Source organism: Ischnura elegans, chromosome 10 (assembly GCF_921293095.1).
Source record: "Ischnura elegans chromosome 10, ioIscEleg1.1, whole genome shotgun sequence".
NCBI classification, from domain to species: Eukaryota; Metazoa; Arthropoda; class Insecta; order Odonata; family Coenagrionidae; genus Ischnura; species Ischnura elegans.
The window spans coordinates 71,258,946-71,280,874 of NC_060255.1; the positions used below are offsets into that span (position 1 = coordinate 71,258,946).

General features: G+C 37.7%; 1 protein-coding gene across 1 annotated transcript in view; it reads right to left on the reverse strand.

Annotated features, from left to right (window-relative positions):
• Positions 1 to 1,277: 1,277 nt before the first annotated feature.
• The window catches only part of LOC124166453, a 779,139-nt gene continuing 758,487 nt past the window's right edge, over positions 1,278 to 21,929 (reverse strand). Inside the window, exon 8 of the mRNA XM_046543984.1 lies at positions 1,278 to 2,351. Coding sequence (XP_046399940.1) covers positions 1,467 to 2,351 — 885 coding nt within the window. The 3' untranslated portion in view covers positions 1,278 to 1,466. The remainder of the gene's footprint in view (positions 2,352 to 21,929) is intronic.

The following is a 21,929-nucleotide window of genomic DNA, read 5'->3' on the forward strand; positions in this document are numbered from 1 at the left end:
AAAACGGGGAGTTATCAAGTCGTTGAAAAATTTTCAGTTTTCGATATGGAATAATAGTCATCCCGATACTAAAGACTTCAAGGGAAATTTATCTTAATAAAAATGTCCTACTGCGTCAAAACTGGGTATATTCAACTTATGATTACCCAAAATGCGACGGAAATCGCTTATTTATGAAAAAACTGGGTCTATCTCCCTTTCCCCCGAAGACTATAGACGGAAGAACACAGATTGCGGATTTTTCAATTCCCATGGTGGAATTGTATGGAACGACTCGACCCTATGAGGGGGTAGTGTGGAGAACTGCCACCCAGAGGACTCTGAATAGGTCAGGCGATGAGAGCCCTCCTCAAAAAGAGGCGTACTGTAACTGCTGAAAATATTTGCGTTGAAGTGGGGCAGCAATTAATTAGGATTTACATTCGGAGCAGGCTACTTTACGGTATTGTGGCATGGATACTTAGAGCAGTGGCGAAATCAATTGTTGGAAGTCGGAAGCTGAAAAAAGATGAATGATTATTACTCTCAGGGCTACTATATAGCGATGCGTACTCTATGCGTTAGAGAAATTTTTAGAGTACTATAGACAATCCAGAGGACTTATGACCTATTCTACTCTTACCTTTTGCTCCGCTTCGGTGATCGGTGTCATGACTTGGGTGCGGGGAGTATGGAATACCTAATAACAATAATAGTATGGAATAATATGGTAGAGATGAGCATTTTCCCATGTAAAATATATCCATTTATTATGCATCTTTGAATAAATGTGGCGTTAAGAAAGAATAATGAGGATTTAATAGATAGTTAGTGCGGGTTATGATGAAGTTTTAAGTAGGGATGGCGCGTGAATCGAAACAAAATGTTTTGTTTCGAGCCGGAGGGAAACGAAAATACGAGGTCTAGGTTTAGTTTCGTTCCCTCACGCGATTAAAATCACCAAGGAGTTTAGTTTAGACCCTTGACGAAACTTTACTCCCACGAACTCATCTGAGTCTCACTGAGGAGCTTATTAAAACATTAGGCGTTAGGAAAATTAAGTGGAGAGCTTCGTGTAGCCAATCTTGAGGTCGATGGCTGTTGATGATGGTGATGTAAAAATACTTGTTTTTGGTGCGGATTTTGTTTGGGTGTCATTACTACTCACTTTCAAGTTGTTTTCCCAATACTCACCTTAAAACTGCTTATGAGAGAGGGGATAAAAATATGCACTGATATTAATTCATCATCTTATTTCTTGAAAGGAAATCATTTTCACGAAGGATATACACATCACGTGAAAGAAGCAGGTTTTTTAATCGCTGCTAAATCGAACACGTAGACAATTTTTTCCATAATTTTTGTACACGGTACAACAAATCATCTCCTTTTTTTGTTCAATTTTTTTTAGTGGTTTCAGTTTTTTTCTTCATCAGTTTTTTTATACATATCCATACTTTTTCTTAGGCAATCTATAATCCTGTAGTTCAACGTCCTTGTCCCGTACAAAAAACACTTTCACCACACCCGGACGATGAGTCCAGCGCAGAGGCGACAACTTTACAACGTGACGGAGCGGAGCACTGTGGGCGTCTGGGAGGAGGTGGCGTCGCGATACTTAGGACACAGAACACCAGGAGACAGGAAAAGGACAACAACACCAACATCGGGCCCAGGACTTGAAGGGTGGATAGGCCGCTGGCTTCGAAAGTGTGAAATTGGGAGGACAAACTCGCGAATACTGACGTGCAAACGTCCTGGGCGCCTGATGAGAAGACCGGTAGGAGGTATCCCAGGAAGAATAAGATGGGTGCAAGCAGCAAGAAGGTTGGATGGAGGATGTTTGAGAAGGGTGGGACAGGGAGTTGGGTAACGGATAGGAGCGTGGAAGGTAGGGATGGTATTAGGAGAACTGTGGAGGCGAGGAGGTATCTCGAAGGGACGGACCTGGTTGTGGAGTGAGAGGCGGAGGAGGAGGGGAAGAGTGAGGAGGAGGGAGAGGTGGAGGAGGAGAGGGAATCCTTGCTGGAGCTGGAGGTGTCCTTCCCGCTGGAGCCGGCCGAAGACGAGGCCGCTGGAGGGTTCCTTTGGGGATTGTTGCCTCCGTGACCCGTCGTTGACGAGGAGGAGGGCAGCGAGGATACCTGGTAGGGTGGAGGCTGTTGTGGCGGGGGCGGCGGCTGGTAGGCCGGGGGCGGAGGGGCGTAGGGGAGGACCGGCACCCCGCCTCCGTCCCCCGTGAGTTCCAGGTGGACCAGACCCTGGGCGACTCCTTCACTGCTCCGCACCACGAAGGCGTATTCCCCAGCCGTCTCGGTGGACACCTCGCGGACCGTGAGCGCGGACTGAAAGCAGTGAGCTGAGCCCCCGGCCTGCAAGAACAAAAGAATAATGATGTTAATACGTAGCATTATTATGTCCACTAGACCAATTAATCTGTCATATTAAAAAAAATTACTTTATTTAAGGTCATATTTAAAAAAAAATACTTTATTTAACCCATTATAACCCAATGTTGCTTCAAAGCAACATCAAAAACGTAAGCATTTTCAGTTCTATGTAGGAAATATCTAAACAACGCATTATTTTGTGTTGTATATTTTGATGACGAAATATTTATCGGCCTCGATAATTATGATTGAGTGCAAAATATTCATCTTTTTATAATGAAAAATCTTGAAATTTGATTTCTCCCTTAAGCAGCTCTGGGTTATAAAGGGTTAAGGTCATATTATTTTAAAATTACTTTATTTACGGTCATGTTTTAAAAAGCAAATTCCCAACTTATCTCTCGCCAACGAGCGAATATTCCAACACCTTGGCGAGCGATTCCATGGGAGTCAGAGGGTTTGAATATTTTCCGTGAACATTTTCAAATAGTTTGTTATTATCAAATAGTGGATGGTTTATTGAAAACTGAGGGATTTGGTTCTGGGATGGGCGAGAAGCAAAGGAAAAGAATTAATGAGAGAAATATTGAATTTCACCCATAAATGGCTATGCCAAAACAAAACCGAATTAATCAAAAATACTACTTAACAAAATTTATTGAAAATAACTTATCTTATTAGCTTGCACGATAAATAAAATATTATTGGGTGCCTGGTCATTAAGTATACATTTAAGGGGTCCCGAAAGCCATTATACAGAAATGTATCGGTTTCATACTTTTTAGATTAGTATTTTTATGTTTTAAAGGGTTCAATATCTGGTGAAATTATTATTGATATTTGAAATAAATGAACTTCAACAATAGGTACCAGGGTAAGTACAACGATTATTAATTATCTGAAACTTAATTGAATCATGCATAGTATAATCCAATAGTTTATAATTGATAGTAGTCATTGCTCCTGAGCATCGAAATATGTACAAAACTTACAGCTCTATGGTAGTAAATAATTTCAATTGGTATTTTTATCCTCCATGGAGAACGAAATTTCCTCTCCAGAGGACAAAATATTTGCTCACGAATAAAAATCTGGAATAATGTTGTTAAAACAATAACTAGTATTCCAGATTCAATTAACTTGCGGGCAAAATAAATATTTTACTCTTTCTAATTTGATTTCCAAGGTAAATTCAACCCTGGAAAATGTCAAAATAAATATCAAGTGGTAAAATAGATTCTGGAAAATGCTTTAATTGTAAGTTTTTACTTATCTAAAGAAATTTTATGAGAAACTTTAAGGCAATGCGAGCCGTGAATGTAGCTATTCAAGTATGAATTTGTTTGGCGGACACTGACCCCAGTTAGAATTTGAATTCTTGAATGGGAATCGTTTTGTGCCGAGCGAAAACGGAAGAAAATAACCCCGGGCGGCGACCCAAATGAAATCTGTTAAAACAATCTTAATTACGCATTTTCTCTCTCCCACTTCCACGACAGCCAGCCTTCTGTTTTTGTAGACCAACTCCTGGATTAAGAATTTTTTCTGCACGGAATAATTTCTGCTGAGTTATGGGTCCTTAATTATGGAAGAGGAAGCGAAGTAAGGGATGAATTTATAACTGGCGTACGGGAAGCCGTGGGCGATCGGGGATTCCACCGCCCGGAAAACGAAAGCACGACTGCGAAAAAAAAAACAAATGCGCTCCGGTAACCAGAAAAATGTTCGGAGATGGAAGGTACAAGTTCGATGAAAGAAATGCAGAGTCAAGGCTAAAGAATGGACGATAAAGACAGGAAATGTAAGCAGATGGTGCAAAAAAGAATATTTCTTTCTATAAAAGGTGCAGGGGCAGGAAAAAATTGAATAGATGGGGAGGCGGAACAGATATGCACAGTTGTAATTTTTTCTTAGTCCTATCGATTATATGAAGGAGGATAATGTTAAGGTCGCCATTATCATAGGATAAAATGAAATCATTCCAAAAGAGATTTTATCCAGTCAAGAATGAGCAATAACAACATTGCTTCTTTGCAGGTTTTTATTCAATTATTTTGTTTTTATTTTGCATCGCTTGTTTCTTCAAATGCTTACTTTACTTGCATAATTAAGGAATTATAAAAGTTTTCTTCGATTAACGCAGCCCAAATAAAGTAAAATTTTGTGTACGATTACCTAGTTAAATTACCTAGTCCCCCTTAGTCAAATCCTAGCTTCCCATTGTATGACTCGATTGTAAGCGGGTGGGTGTGTCAAGGTGCTATTTCTAATACCTGGTGCAAAGCATGTTAGTCACGTCACCAGGATGAAGTTTATCATTGCTTACGAATTGATTTTTGATACCTACTTTTTCGCCTTCTTTGTGAGCTATTGTGGGGTGAAAATTTATTCACAGTTTTAATTAAAAAAAATAAATCACAGAGCAGAGCCTCTACTTTGTGAAGTTTGAATTTTATATTAAGCAACAAAACACTTGAACGTGAATTGGACGATTGTATTACCATGATGCACAATAAATGAGGATATAATTATTTTTTCACAGAATTTTCTCGGTCGTTTTTATTGAATACTAGAAGTAATTATAAGTTCAGTTTAGTTAAAGTTATGAGCTTAGAGTATTGGAAATAAGGCTAAAAAAACATAAGGGCATTGGTTATCATTTCGTTCACCAGTACCAATCATAATAAATTATAATTGCTACATTAATATTATTTCGATTAAAATTTGAAATCCTGATAAATTGCAACGTTTTTTTCAGTTTTTACGCTTGAAATTGTTTGGAAAGGTTGAAAATACGTTGCAATAATTTGCCCCGAATAGCATTAATTCCAGGAAACACTCGCGTTTTATTTGCGATTTAAATGAAGTGGTATTTATGAGTAATTAGGCACTTAAATAATTATAATGTCATATAATTAAAAGTCATAATTTGTTAAGCAAAAACATGTTATGCTATCCTTTTAGAATGTTTTTTAGCCTTCCAGTATTATTATAGATTATGGTTACTGTTTTAGGCGTTAAAACATTTCAAATATACAATTTTCTTATTTCATCTTTCATGCTAAGTTTACACTTCATTGTGTTACGATTGACAGGGTGAAAAAAGCAGTTTTATTGAATTTTTTATGAAGACATTTTTTCATCACAATTGCCAATAAAATTTAATGTTTTACTTGTTGAAAAAATTCTCTCCTGAAACCAAAATTCAATGGTATGCTTAGAAATACATTTACTGCTGCCTTTATTATCGCCTATATAAACATTTCATTCCGAAGGATACATTGTTTCTCGTAGCAGTTTGTACCATTGTTCTATTCCCTACATCAGGATTTATTTAGGACTATCAGCCTTTTCTCAACGCTTTATGTCTCCGAAAATTTCCTGCTGATACAGATATCTTTTCACAGCTCCTCTTTTACATACTGTAATAGGTTTCTTTATAAAGAACGACCCTTAAAATACCAAATTTAACAAAAAATGATTTATTTCATAGCCTTTCTTATTTCTCAAAAAACGCGAATTTTGCCCGATCAAGTGAAATATATCGAAAATATAACAACTATGGAGTATTATTGTAATTGCAACTTATATTATTGTAATTGCAAAACATATTGCAATATTATTAGAGTATACCACAGGTCAAGCATGGAGTATTTTGCCGATCACCCCGGGCCGTATTACCTCCTTACTTGGATTTTCCTCTTTAATTCATGGTGAGGGCAATTCACTTTATTCCTGTCTAAAAATCCTATTTTCTTCCTTTCCTTCCCACGTTTACCCAACATTCATCCCTCTAATACTATTTTCAGCATCCCCTCCCCAATCCAAACCTTCTGTCTCCTCCGTATCTCATCTTCAAATTTCCTCTCCTCACGCACTATACCCATCACTTTGTCGTTCTTCCTCAGCTCTGTATATTTTTCTCACGTTTGTTCGCATTTTTTTACATTTGGTGAAGATTTTATTTTTAAATTAATTTTTAATTTACTTTGTTCTCTTTGCATTTTTTAAAGTAGCATACTTGTAAGAGTCTTTTATTATAAATTTACTTTATATAATTTCAAGAGTAACTTGAAAATGCATTTCTTTTTTGCAAATATTAAATGTATGGCGAGAGGTTAGATGGGACATTCTAGTCCCAGTCTAGGACAATCTCGCCCAATGAAAACGAATTACAGTAGATTCCGTTTGATGGGCCCACCGGTTACTTGGAGCAGCCGCTCAATCGGGGCAGATCTTGAAGAACAGAAACCTTTAGAGGAATATCCCAGAGTATTCTACGCTTATTTGGTGCAGCATGCCGCTTTATTGGGCCATGAGTCGGCGATACAGACTCTATATTCGCGACAAAATTAACTTTTTTTGTTTTCAGAATACTATTTTTTAGTATTTTCCTCCTTCGATTTACTTTTATTTTTCACAAATGGTCCCATTCTTGCCCGATTTTGAAAGCTCTAGTTGTTATACTATCCGCAAGAGGATAGGACTTTTCTTTAATAGGACTTAGTAAAAGACATTCATTCAGCGTCACCCGAGGCTGTGAAAATATATTTAAAAAAAAATATTATAATTCTTATAAATGATAATAATTTAACTAAACTCGCTGATTTATTAATCAAATTAATAGTTTAATAAACTTATGTTGCATTATAAACATTCTTTAGTCTTCTTTCTACAATTTAAAAGTTTTTTATGACCATATACAAGAGAGTTCGCCTAATTGGGGTAGCCGCTTAATTGGAGCAAAGTGCACAAGTCCCGATATGTCCCAATTAACCGGAATTTATTGTATTATCATCTATTCAATCTTCTCAATCGCTCAGATTCAGTATACTTTCTATCCACTATACATAACCAATGGCGTCATCGATAATAATGAAGTGCCGAGACTGTGTGGGAAAATATTACGCGCAGATGACGTTGATTTGCACGAATAGCATAAGCTACCACTCACGTTCTAGCGTATTCTAAATTGGCACGTTGACATGAGAGGGGAAAAAGCTTTTTTCTTTTACAGTCAATTATAATGTCCATTAATGTCATTTAATCTCCGTACATGATGGTGAGTTGAAGAATAAGGTCTCTCTTTACATCAAGTTTATTTTATTGCCAACACATTTAAATTCATTCTTTGAGCTACAAACTATCCAAAAACATTAGAAAATGTTAATAATATTTTTTTATTTCCACTCGAGGACACCGTGTACCATTTATTTTTTTAGGAAAACATGAGTTTATACCGCAGGGTTTTTCCTTCTTTTATCCATATGTTTGTGCGTTAGTTGCTACGACAATGTAGCTATAAAAAAACCATTTCCTTCCTTCCGAAAATTTTAATGTAAAGTGCTGAACTAAGTTCGGCCTAAATTTTAATGCATTCATGAGTAATTGTACGCCCGTGGGATTTTATTTTATTCGCTTTACAACTAAACTCCATTAGCTCAGCCACAGCGGTTGTTCCGGCCATTAATCTTGATGATATAGTAATTGCTGTATCCGGAGTTGACCTGACTGGATGGCGTCCGATAGCGTATCCAAAAGAGATTGCGCTAAAATAGAATATATATATTTGTTTTATAGAACAATGCAGTGCCCTGGGCTTCAAATGCGGGCTACCGGTCAGCTCCTTTACCCTTAATTAATTTCCGGAACGAATTTGTTTATTGTTAATTTTATATACGAGAGATTTCAATTTTATACGAAAAAGGCGCCTCGTTTAGCTGAAAGTAGCATATTGCCTAATAAGTAAAGTCTGCTGCAATTTATTTTGGCATCAATCATTTGAAAGTGGTTGCAGTCAGACCAGATTACAGTTTTTCTAAAACAGATGTGGTCACACTAATCTGGAATGATTCAATAACATCGGCGAAACGCAAATCTCAATTTTAGATATGGCATGGGCCTTTCAACGTGCAGCGTGACAATGTTGATACCTTTATCAATCTATTTTCCCGGTAGCATCTTTATACTTCATTCAAAGACAATATCATTCGATGAAAAATGGGCATAACATTTTCACAGTGCTCGACACTTACTAAGACAACTTACGAGACCTAGTTATAGCTCTCGGTTATAGGTTAACACTAAGATAGATGATCATTTCAGGATTGCTAGAATTTTTTTGAAGGTTATTTATCATAGCCTACGATCAAGTCCCTACTTGGTAATGAAGCGGTGACATGTGAATCATTGAAAATTAAACCGTACAAGTATGCTATTTTTGGTGTGCGAGTCCAATATGCGCATGGCTGAAAGAGAAAAATATGCTCATGGCGTTTCAAGTTTGATTTATCATAAATACAGTGATTTGAGATATACATTGGAAGTATTATGAATATTCTGCCCATTCCGCCGATAAATGCTCGATTATTCGCTATGAACATGTTGAGAAGTATTTCGTACTGATCTTTGTTCATTGCGAAAAGGGTCAAATATCACTTTCATATTTTTAGGGTGAGTCATCAAAGTATAAAAAAATAGCCACCTAGAAATTCATCATAACCGCTTGTGGATCTGATGTGGTCATGCATGCTAATTGCTGTTCAGCGTTTTACCTATCACGCAGTTTGTCAAGAAATTTGATGATAATTTTCCTCTTTATAACCGTGGAACGTGATTATTTTTTTATTCTGAACTCTATACATAAAATAATATTTTTATTGCAGCTACATAAGATATAATTTCAGCTCAGTAGCCTTTTATACTCAGTAACCTCGAATTCTTTGGTAGGTATTTCGACTGCTATTACCTTTCATAGTTATGTAAGATTGTAAATGGCACGCATAGAAGGAGGCTTTTTTGTTGGGAACAAATATGAAGAAAGAAACTGGAAAAAGCGGAAAAATTGGTTGACATGATATTTATGTTAAAAAAATGAGGAATGTTTCAATGATACTGAAGTTTGATAAAAATAAGAAAACGACCAAAATCGTAAACGACGGGAACGGAGTTGATTTTTTCTTCGTAGTTTTATTCTCTTACTGTAAGTGGAGTGAAGATAACTACTGCAATACTGAGTTATTCCCAGTAGTATCCGTCATAATACCTCGTCAGCAAAGGGATCATCCATCATGTTACTGTGTGTTATTCGGCCTTATCTCCCATGCGAAATCAGCATCTGTCCGTTTCCTACTTGTTCCTCTCTGCCTTGCGATCTGCGGTTCAGTCGACTGTACTTTTTTCGCACATTTTTCCGAGTAATGCATATTTAATGGGAATATAACGAAGGTGGGGTGGTATTGCTTTGATAAATTTTCTTTTAGGAATTTATTTTGAGTTCTTAGTTCTTGTACTGCTGTATGATTGATGGTTGGAATTACATTTTTTGGTGGTGCCATTGAATGGTTAGATTTGAGGGCAATTGCCCATTGCTAAGTACTAGCAGACATAAAGTTCTCAGAGTAAGTATTTGGAGATCATTAATGAAGTGGTCTGACAATCCATCACCAGTTTTCCATTCTTACGTAAATTGATATTACTTTTATAACTTAAGTGGCTATCGTTTTAATTTCTCTTCATTGTAAATAATAGGAGTTATAGATTACTTGACTTTGTGCTCTCCAAATAAGACAGCATGCTTGGTAAAGGTTTTTCCGAAAAATATTTGTCACACTCTCAAGTTTTTAACACTTACTTAGCAAGGAGGGATACCTTCTTTCAAGCAAAGTCGCAATTAAAGCACTGAAGATTACTATGTCAATGTTCTAATTTTTGCGTCAAAATGAACCAATAACTTTAGATAGTTGGAGTAGGGATTCTAGCGTGGGTTTATTCAAATTCATTGGAGGTATGTGTACTAGTAATCTTACGATGCATTCTGCAAGCACGTTAATGCACTGTTTTGAGGGGCAAAATATCCTGGTCAGGTCGGCGAAATATATTCAGTGGGCGGCGGTAACTCGTAGAATATTTAATGGAATTTAACATCCATAATGCCAATCGCCATTAGTTACATTAAAGTTACAAACTATTAATTGATTTACAATGAAATTTGAAACAATGACCTGAAATTGCCTTATGATATTGAAATATGCGGCACAATAAATTTAATCACAAATCAATGAAAACCCTCAAGAGAATGCATCAGACTCTCAAACTAATGCGACAAAACAAATCATTTTTAGGTAATAAAATATTACAAACCAAGTAATACTTTCGTTCTAATATAGAAGTATTCAGGTACATTTTTTTATGGAATAACACCCTCCTTTCATAATAAAGATATTCAGGAATAGTACCATACTTGAGAAGAGCTCCGCTATATTTTTGAAGAACTATTAACCAACTATTAACCCGACTGCACGTCACACGTGTCTATATAGATTTCCATTCGCAATGAACTCTGAGGGTTCAAAAACACTTCCCAGGTCGAAGGCCCCTGTGACTTGTCTTTCTTGATCTGCGTTAGACAGATGCGAGACCAAATAAAGGGAGTAGAAGCGGTGATTCCTATAGGGCGACGTTCGTTCGAGTTGTTGCCGAAAGTTTTCTGTTGTAGTACTCTGGATCCAGGGGCGATGCGCGGTCGGTATGACATATCGCTGTTTGCTTATTGACTCGATGGAGGTAGCGGAAGGGAGTGGGACCCTTCGCCGGTGCTTGACTTAACTCCTTTTCAGGTTCGAGAGGTCATACGTCCCGAAGTTTATTCCATGCGAGTGTTTGCGCGCCTCTTGTGTGACCTACCGAACTGTTGCGTCAGAGTGCAGGTAGGTTTCTGTCGCTCACCCAATATACGGCCTCAGTTTCTGCGTGACAGTACAAATCTTCCTTAAGGTACGCAATCCTCACGGCAAATAGTCGAAATTCCTTTGTATTTCAGTCGGTCAAAAATGGAATCGATATAAATTCACTAACTCTAGTTTTACTTTGTGGTATTCCATTATATGTTTCCTGGATATCAGACAATTACCTACTCATAATCAAATCCAATTACTCATAATCTCAATTAAATCATGATTTGCGCTTGAAGATGATGATAATTCATTGAAACTCGGGTCGCGCTCTGATAAAAAATAAGTGGTGTAAGTCATTGTCTGATATCCAGGAAACTTGGAATCGATATAATTTATGAAACAATATTCACTATTTTTCAACCGGTTTCCTTGTTTTCGTCGACTAAGTGTTTGAAAGGAGGCATTTCATAATTAATTAGGATTTTGTAGTTATTAATACGACATAATTATATTTGATTTATTATAATTATACTCGTATAATTATAGTAAAAAATCGTATACTTATATAAAGTAATACTGATATAATTATAACTTTTTAGTAATTAATTTAAATAGTAAACATCGACAAGTATTTAATATACGCGAAAATTTTAGTGAGAGTTACTTTCTTAATAAATATCAACTATCATTCTAAAACCAAGACAATTACGCTATGGGTGAAGAATGAAGATACCATAAAAGTACGTCACATTCCACAAAGTTCGGGAGATTCGATTCAGTCGATTCTATGCGCTGATCTGCAACACTTCGCGCAAGGCAAAATGCAGTTCGCTAAGCTAGCGTTCCATGTGATCAAAGAGACAAAAATCAAAGATAGTCAAGTCCTCAATACAGAGGTTGTGAGGCGACGACCTTCTCGAATGACCTGTTCCATTCGCTGAACAAGATCATCGTCCTTACCGGGCCGCCTCTATCATACACGACTGTACGTCTTGCTTCAAGATTTCTGACTGCAGTTTGCTGTCACTCATGAAAGTTTTACCGAAAAATTGCTATTCTCGATTAATGTTGGTATAATAGCATATCTCAGCATGGAGAAATCAAAAGCAAGCACTACACACTTGGCGAGAGACTTTTTTGCTGTAGGCTTGTTCACTTCTGTTTAAGTGCTCACTGCTTAAACTAAGAATACAGTTCCAAGAAGTCTCTCCAGAATCAATTCAGTCTATTCTCAATGCGCTTTTAATTTCGAAACTGATGGGATCTTTGAAAAAAATAACCCTTCTCAATCATAGCAAGATTATGAATGCTGAGATATGAAGTAGCCCCTCTATTCATAGCAAGTGTAACTGACCTCTTAGATAAACTCGGATGGGAATCTCTGTAGGACCGTAGATTGAAAAGTAGACTAAACCTTCTAGATAAATTCAAGAGCAGTGTCTTTTCTAACGAAGTTAACCATATCTTACGGACGCCAACATACTACGGAAGATCAGATCATATAAATAAAATAAGAGAGATAGATTGTAGAACAGACAGATTCAGAATGTATTTTTTCCACGATAAATAAGAGATTATAACGGCAGCGATAGAACTCATATATAAATTGCATGACTTGTAGTGTAGCATACTAACCTATGTAAAACTTAATGCATGTTTCTTAATTTTATTTTTATTTCTAACAGCATATAGTAGTATAATTTGTTGGTATACGTGACTTTTTTTTGGACCGTGTGGTGTGCATGTGGGAATCCAATTGCATGCTGCATGCTGGTGATTGGTCACCCCCTGCCAAACACCCTAGAGGTGGCTCGCAGGGTATTATGTACATGTAGATTTTATCCAGAAAAGATCGAACTGATTGTGAGATGAGTGTTACACAATAACTTAAAATTATTCTTTCTCAACTGTTTTCCTCGTCATATGCTGTGCGAAAGATTGAGAGGGAAATAATGTCGGATGGGAGAGATGGATGCAAGGGTTTGGAGGGTTGAAGCCTGAGAGAGAGTTGATGAAAATTCGAGGGGAAGAAGAATGAAGAAGATGAATGTGAGGAGGGAATGGAGGGGAGGGGGACGGAATGGATGTTGATGTGTGGGGAAGGCCCTTTTGCTGAGCAATGAGAGTTGAATCAGTGGCGAAGCGTCGGGGGAGGGGAGAGAAACATACTGGCAAAGACTATGAGAGATATTGGAGAAGATTCGAACGGGTTAACCGGACTTGGAACCCCTTATTCGCCAATAGGTTTCCTATTATTTTTTCATTGCCTAAATCGAAAGATTATTACTTCTGGAGTGTGAATTTCACGGTGTTAGATTTTCGAATGACGATATATATTTTTCGCGACTAAACGAAATGCGAAAATTATTAAGCGCGCGAAAACGCGACGGCTAAGTACGAATGCTGAGAAAAGTCCGTGTGACGTATTTCTGGTCCAGCTGTCGCCCTGAGAGGTGACCTTGGGGCGAGGCTTTGAGCGCTGATACGACGCAAGCTGCCAGCAGGTAGCGCGTGGTTTAAGTAAGGATTATTTTTACCCTATCAAACGAAGGAAACTTTCCGAACGTAGGTAATTTTAATAGGTGAATATTAAGACATGTTTCCCTGAGCTCTGGGCCTCGTGCATGCATCGGTAGTCTTAGACAATGTAAAACTCCTATCTACTCGTATAGAAACTAGATCCCTGTGACGTCACGTGGAGTGGAATCGCATGGGCGCCAATCTGGCCTTATTAAAAAAAGGATAACATTGACCATTGCCATTCGTCTAAACTGGGATTCCTAAAACCAAATAATTTGTATATTATGAATGCACTAATGGTGGGTAAGGAATCGCATTAATTCTTTGATGAAGGAAACTACCCTATTGGCGGATTGGCGGTGGTTTCTAGAACTATTTTCTGGATAGGTTTCTTCCTTGTGATGGGCTAATTTTAAAGCTTCATTTCCCGCGTGTTATGGTTACTTCATTTTTTTCAACAAATCCCGGATTAATTATCGAAGTGACCCATTTATAAAACGTTCGGATGAATGTTTTTTTAAAGAGGTGAAATATTCTATCGGATATTTAGCATTGTTGCCTGTATACGTCATGGTCATGGTCAAAGTAAGATTGGTGAATGTAAGACGGTTTCTTCGTCCAAAATCGAAGTCAAATTAGTTGTTTTTTTTTAAAGTTATAAATTTCTTATTAATTATTTCGTTTTGTTTAAGTACAAATAAAATTATGTATTTAAATTGTATTTTTGCAGTAATTTTACATATTTTTCAAAAATTTTATCGTGCGCCGACCAGGGGGTCCATCTATGTCATAGATGTTTCGTCGCGCCGATCGAATTTCATAGAAGTGATTAAGAATTACTAAATCCTCATCATATTAATTGAGTGGTAAATTTTTCTACCCGCATTAGATTCTGTTTTTTCATTTACAAAATTTATTCAAATAATTTATTTTCGTGAAGAGAATAATATGCTAGCGTATTTACTTCTTGAAAGTACATGAAAAATTACTGCAAAAATACAATTTAAATACATAATTTTATTTGTACTTATAACGAAAAGAAATAATTAATAATAAATTTATAACTTTACAAAAAAACAATTAATTCGACTTCAAATTAAAATGAAACAATTCGTCATTTTCTCCAATTTATTGAAAAAAGTCAACTTTTTTTTTGGTAAATATACATTTTGGAACCATATAATGTTTATTAAGATGTCTTTCAAATGGCCAGAAAGAGCAGAATCAGATTTTATTTTTATTTTTATACTTATACCGTTGGAAAAGAACAATGTACTTCATTTTAACGTACCCATATCTTATTGCAACAATCATTGCCGTATCATTAATTGCATTTAATAAGACAAAAGTTTAAAAATGGGATAAGTAATTATTCTTTTTTTAGATTAATAATTGACGGGACGGGAAACATGGAACTTATGGTTGATTTTGAGGGCTAATACTAAAAATGCTTTCTTCAGCGAAAAACTGCTTATCATATTGAAAAGGGATGCGATTTTACATTATTTTCCCCAGAATTTTATATAGAATAGAGAGTGGGATATTTTAATATTGTACTGTTCAGAGGCAATATTTTTTGTACAGAAAACATGAATGTGAAGTTATCTTTCCTATTACATTAGGCATTTTTTTAACAAAAAAACAATCTTAGTACGAGGGTTGTATCAAAAGTAAGGTTCCCATATTTTTTACAAATACAAAACTTCGTTTATTGATATTAATTTTCACATCGTTGAAAAGCCTACACTTTTGATTATTTTTCAACGTAGTCTCCGTGTGTCCGTCAACCAATGAGGGCTCAGGGGAGCCCGTCGAGGATACAACACACCGGGGCCGGGAACCAAGGCAGTGGCTTATACGCCCGATCACCCGGGGAGGGGCTGGAGAGGAAGGGAAAAGGAAAGAGGCGCCGCCGCGATAGGAGCCTGCCGACGCATATATAGGATAGGAGCGGAAGGAATGGGACGGGTAAAAACACCCCAACGCTATAGAAGCGAAGAGGGTCCTACTATAAGCGAAACCAGGCATGTCTTCCATGTTCTAACGATCTTGGAGGATTATTCTTTGAGGAAGAATAATCCAACGATCAGATCGTTAGAAATGACAGAATCGTGTGTCCGTCAAGAATCATGAGGGTTCAAGGGGAACCCTCTTAAGGGTACAACACACCGGGGCCAGGAACCAAGCCCGAGGCTTATACGCCCGGACACCCGGGGAGGGGCTGGAGGGGAAGGGAAAGGGAAAGAGGCGCCGTCGCGATCGGAGCCCGCCGACGCCTCTGGGAAAAGGATAGGAGCGGAAGGGAGGGGACGGGGAAAAACACCTTAACGCTACAGAGCGAGAAGGGCCCACTAAACCACGTGTGTCCGTCAGTCAGCTCGTATTATTCTCAATATAAAAGGGCTCGTAGTAGTGTATGATGGCATAAACTGTTTTAATTGGGAAGCAAAATATTTGCCATCCATCCTAGACGACAAGTGCTAACAATACGCCACGTAGGAGGAAGGTTTGGCTGGGATGGGGTGATGGGCAGGGGGCGGTTAGTTCGCTACCACCACTCGGCTCCTGTGTCAGGGGCGGGCTGGGGGAAGGGTTTGACTGGAAGGTAAATGGCAGGAGATGCATGGGAAGGGTTAAGAGCTGTGGTATCATGTTGCAGGGGGATGACGTGATGGCGTCAAGAGGGGGCGGTTTGGCCCAACGCCAGCCATGTTTTTTTTCACGGAGGGGATGGAGGTCGGGGTGAGGTCAAGGATTTTTTTAAAGGGTGGAGCGCCTCCTGACCTCATATGGTCGATTGACTCCGCCTGGTGTGTTCTTAAATATAAGCGTGATGAATCCCCGCTATCGGGCGAAAGTACATGTAGTACATGTAAAATATGTATCCTACATATTTTACATTATTTTCCCCATAAATTTATATAGAATAGAGAGTGGGATATTTAAATAATGTAGTGTTCAGAGTCAATATTTTTTGTACGGAAAACATGAATGTGAAGTTATCTTTCCTATTACATTAAGCATTTTTTTTAACAAAAAACAATCTTCGTATTATTCTCAATATAAAAGGGTTCGTAATACAGTATGATGACATAAAATGTTTTGACGAAACCTGCACTGCACAAACGCTCAACAATCGCCCACCGAATCAAATCCGTTCATCTAGAGGCCCCAGTATGACTATATGAGCTTTGTAGTACTAGATGTCTGGATATGATTCGGTGGGTGATTGTTGAGCCTTTGTGCAGTGGAGGTATCGATATGTGAGAAATTGATGCAAAAACCGACTATTTTAATATTTCCTACCGAATATACATGTTTTAAACGTATTTTATATTCCTTTAATGTCAACCCTCTCCTAAATATTTTTCACAATGATTTATTCAATATCCATTTTTTCATTGCATGAATCTATTTTTTATTTTTTTCTACTCCATTTCATACAAATTTAACTAAAAACAATTCTGTCATTTCTTAAGATTATTATTATAGTATTCTACCGATTAAGGTAGGTTTCCATGGAGTATTCGAGAAGTGTTCTGGGAGCCTCCCTTTCCTTCCAGCACTGCCTTATTTAATTTCTTAAGATAAGCGTGACCATTAAAAGTGCAGAAAATATTATAACAATTGCATTTGATTTATCGTTTTTCGCCTCTGATTAATTTGCAAAAAACATAGATTTTTATCGAAAAAGTTTCTACGACACTATTGTGGCAGCGATCTCTTAACTCTTCCTAACACAGCACATTAAGGTGAAAATATGAAAATTAAAAATGCTATTGTGTTGTATTTTCAGAAGTTTGGCGATAAATGTAGGTATTCTCTTTCAAGTCTATATTTGTTTAGGCCGAAGGAAAAATTGATCACCCTCATATCACGATCTTTTTAACTTTTTGTAACTCTTTAATGGCGCAAATGACCAAAGCTGTCGGTCGCCTCCTGCAAATACCATACAATACCTTCAACAAATGATTACCATCCAATTTGTGTCGTTTTTGGAGTCAGCAAAGGTTATTTAGGATAGGATAAGGATTGAGGCGTTGAAATGGGGAAAAGTTCGAATAAAGCATTGAGGGGTGGAGAATAATGAAGCCTATATTGGGGGAAGGGTGGTTGGAGGAAAGGGTAGGGACAAAGAGTAGAAAATTGTTCATGAGTGAGAGTGTAAACACTGGAAAAGAAACCGACGCATCTAAGAAACCACCAATTTCAATTCATTCTGTGCGGCATTTTGCGAACAATTCTTAGAAAGAATGATAGATGGCACACAGTTCACGGTATTTTTTCTTATGGACGCCCCAAAGATGTGAAGACAATTTTTGATGACTGCTTAACTTAAAGTTATTGTTAATTTTTATTTAATTCGGCGTTAAGGGAAGGGCGTGATCAAATAAGGAGTAACGTTCGTTATGAAGGCGGTAGATATTCTTCAACTTCAATGGTAACCAGCATTAAGTGGAAGATGGTTGCTACAAATAGCTTAAATTACAATCTTGCAGTACAAAATTTTAAACTTTCAGCACGTGAACATATTTTCGTAATACTATCATGCCATGCCAATATTACTATTACTTTTCATCGATTAGGGGTATGTGCTCTCTTGGCTGCCTTTGAAGTACCTGTGAAATTGAAATATATATCATGTTGGAGGCTTACTTTCGTTATAGATTTAAAGTAGCACCGTCATCTGTAAATTTTAAGCATATTCAATTATCTTGCAAGGAAAACGCAAAATGTTAGAATGCTCGCTTAATACCAGATAATTTACAATACGACTGCAGTGTATGATACTTGATTTTTTTAGTATGCAATTGATTATATATTGTTAGTTAGGTTCTTTAAATGATCTCTTCATAATATTTAACTTGCTTCAAATATCACACGTCTCTTCCTCATTTTCGCCTTGAAAATAGTTTTTTCATATCCGAAAATGAATTGAATTAATTATACAATAAATCTTTAATATAATAACTGAGCAATAGTTCTGATATTAATTTTCCAATATAATTCCAATAATGATGGGGAAATTTCGGAATGTCTCATTAGACTAATATTATGAACCTCCATTACATCGTGCCTCATATTATAGAAGATATCAGCAATAAGTGTTTTTTCGTAGAAATTGTGGTGAAATATTCTTACTTAGTCACTACTGAAGGTTTGGTGAAGATGTATACCTTTAACTTGAGTATCCATATCATCAGAGAAGTGAAACGGCCTTTATGTTTTGCGCGTTTCCGTCTTCCGGTGCGAAATCGTTGGTCATATCCAGTCATAATCGAGTTAGGAGAGGGATAAGTGTGCTAAATGGGATACTCGTTGACAAGGAGAGTGGGAGGGAGAGGGAGGGATTTAAGCCGGGAATATATGCGGTGGAGATTTTGGGGGTGAATATGTAAGAGATTGGGGTTGGATATGGGTTTTGATTTGGAGGGCTCAGCTTTTGAGCGCGCCTGGCTGGCTTGTGGGTAGAAAGGTGGATTTGCTGGTTGCTGGACGGGAGAGAGGGAAAATATTTCATTTCCCTCCAAAACCACAAACCAGTATGCCTCCTGTCTGATGAAATAAAATTTATAACTTGACGCTAAGCTGACGTAAGCCCATCAGCTAGACATATTATTTCACTGGCCATTGCTGTCTTTTTTTTATTATTTTCCGTATCGAATGTATTGCATGAGTTTGATATGAGAATTTGGGGAATATCAACCTCTCATTAATTTGACTGTAAATTTGAAGGCTGTGGGCATTTATTTTTATGCGCTTCGAAAAGACATGTTTTATGGCAGTACATGATTGATCGAATCCCATTACGTATTGCGATATATATACATTGCCTCAATATTGGTGTGCAAAGCCGTGGAATCTGCGTGCATGAGTGAGTCTTTAACCAATGACTTCATGGAGATGGGTAAGCTGCTAGTATCAAAGCTACTTGGGATGTCTCGGTGGCTGAATTCCAATTATGGGACTTCATAATCTTTCAAATACGTATTTTCTCCTCTCCATTTTGAATGGCAATATTTCGGGGTAAAATGAGAAGGGGAGGGTTAATTTAAAAAAAAAATCTATATCCCAATTCAATTGAATTTATTTGAGGACTCTCATTATATCTGATATTATCCGAAGGGATGCATATGCACGATAACAGAATCTTTAATTGAATCCGTGGCGACCTTCACTGCTGGAATATTTTCCCTCATATAAGGGAGAAAATGATTTTTTCTGCTACGGTCGGATGAACTATCCATCTCCAAAAATTCATCAACGCAATATGATTTTTCCGATAGAATTAATTTTCCCTGAGTAAAATGAAGCCGACTGTTAATTAATGTTTTACATCAGCTCATCCATGTCAATCTTTTTTAATATTTTCCTTTTTCATTTCCCATCATTCCAGCAGGGGCGAATTATTTATTGGTTTACCTGAAATATGGTAAAGAGGGATCACCAAGGGTAGCAATCTGAAGAGAACATTGATTAAATTATAATGCGTGGGGGATTAAATTATAATGCGTGCTTGTTAGCTTCGAGGAAGAAGGGTAGAACTCAGTTACTAGCTTATAAGTTACGGATATGTAGGAGAATGTAGGCAAAGTGAGATGTTAAGGGAGATTGATCAGCGAATGAGAGTTCATTCGAGTAAGTTAGCCGAGGAAAATGTTCAAAAATGAAAAGAGGAGCTAGAAATTTTTATAGCGTCGTACTTACGTACGTAGGGGATATATGCCGATAGTAGAAATATATTCGGTGTGATACATTGAGCCTTGCATGCAATAAGAAATTCACCTACTCAGTGATACATACCGCAGTTGTTAAGGTAAGGAAACGATTAGCTTCAACCATACTATGCCAAAGAAGTGATACTTTCACAAATTCAGGGAAATTAATCCGATGTCACCTTTTTGAACATGGCTATTTATGGTTCTTCGGTAAAAATGGTGATGTATCGCCGTATATATTAATAGACATATTTATTGCACTAAAAATATCACGAGATGATATCCGATAAACATCCATAACACGTCATCGTTTCACCCTCTTAGTCATTCAATCCAGAGGTTGGTTTGAATCTGTAAGGGTAGAGTTCACCCCGGACTAAGCCACATGTGTATATACTCACAAATTCTCCAGTTCCTTGCCCTGTGTCACCTCTTACCTGGAGGATTTTATGTTTGAGGCGTCCGATATCTACCGCCTTGATCTGAACCCGGAAATATACGATCAGCTGCCAAAAACTCCACCTACTAGACCAGACAACCTACGGCTGGCGAGCTGCATGTGGCTCTTTCGATGTCGAATTTCGACCTTCCAATTCCGTGCATGAAAAATAATAATTATATTACTTTCTTTTCCAAAATTAAAAAAATATGCAGACACGATGAAAACCACGGATGTAGAAGGCAGAGTGGATAAAGCGCCCCTATAATGAATAAATTGCAGGTAATGAAATTAAAGCACTGCCGAAATGTAGCCGCGGAGCTGTTTGTGTAACTTTATTGGTTATTTGTTTATTGGTCGTTTGGTTTTTCCGTCTCAAAAGGTTGCCGACTACTGTAACAGACTAACACCCGACCGTTTCACAAAAAGATTATTTCGAATTTCTAGAAACTAGAGTTCGCAAATGTTTCCTTATCTTTTAAATGGTAATGTATGATGCTGCAAAGTAAACTAATGTTACACCAAAAGCTCTCAGAGTGGTTTGTAGTTTAAGTTGTAAATCTTGTAAATCAACTGACCTAAATCCCTTTGAACTTAGCTTAATCGGGTAGATTACCTCTGGTAATAATATTCGAAGCAAGGTTATTGCTGAACGACACGCATAACTCCCGCTTGAGGGAAAATCCAAGATGGGATTGGGTGTGTAGGGTCTTGCATTGGGGGAACATCCCCGTGAAATCCTTCACGGTATTTGGCACGACCAGGGTAAGGAGGGAATCGACCCTAATTTAAGGGGAGAGGGGTTCAAGGCTCGGCGCCCAAGGTACCCCTTGTGTAACGCTGTGTTGCACCTCCTGCCCGGATTTGCCTGCCGGTCCTCTCAGCACGGCTATCATGTACTGGGTTTGGCTCCAAGGAAACGGATTAGCGAGTGAGGGATGGGATCTGTATCAGATCCCCATTCGGCGGCAGGCCCGTATCCCTCGGAACCCTCGAAGCATGTCGCAGTGTTATGTAGAATTTATCTGACCGCCGCTGTCCCTGGGCTAGGGGGAGGCTTCACGAATTAGCAGCGTATCGGGACCAAGGAGGGAAATACAGCGTGCTAAAATCTTAGTCTTCGTTATTCTTAAATAGAAGCGCTCATACCTTACTAAAACTTTCATGTCCCACCCAGTATCTTTGTAAATAAAATTTAATAATATCA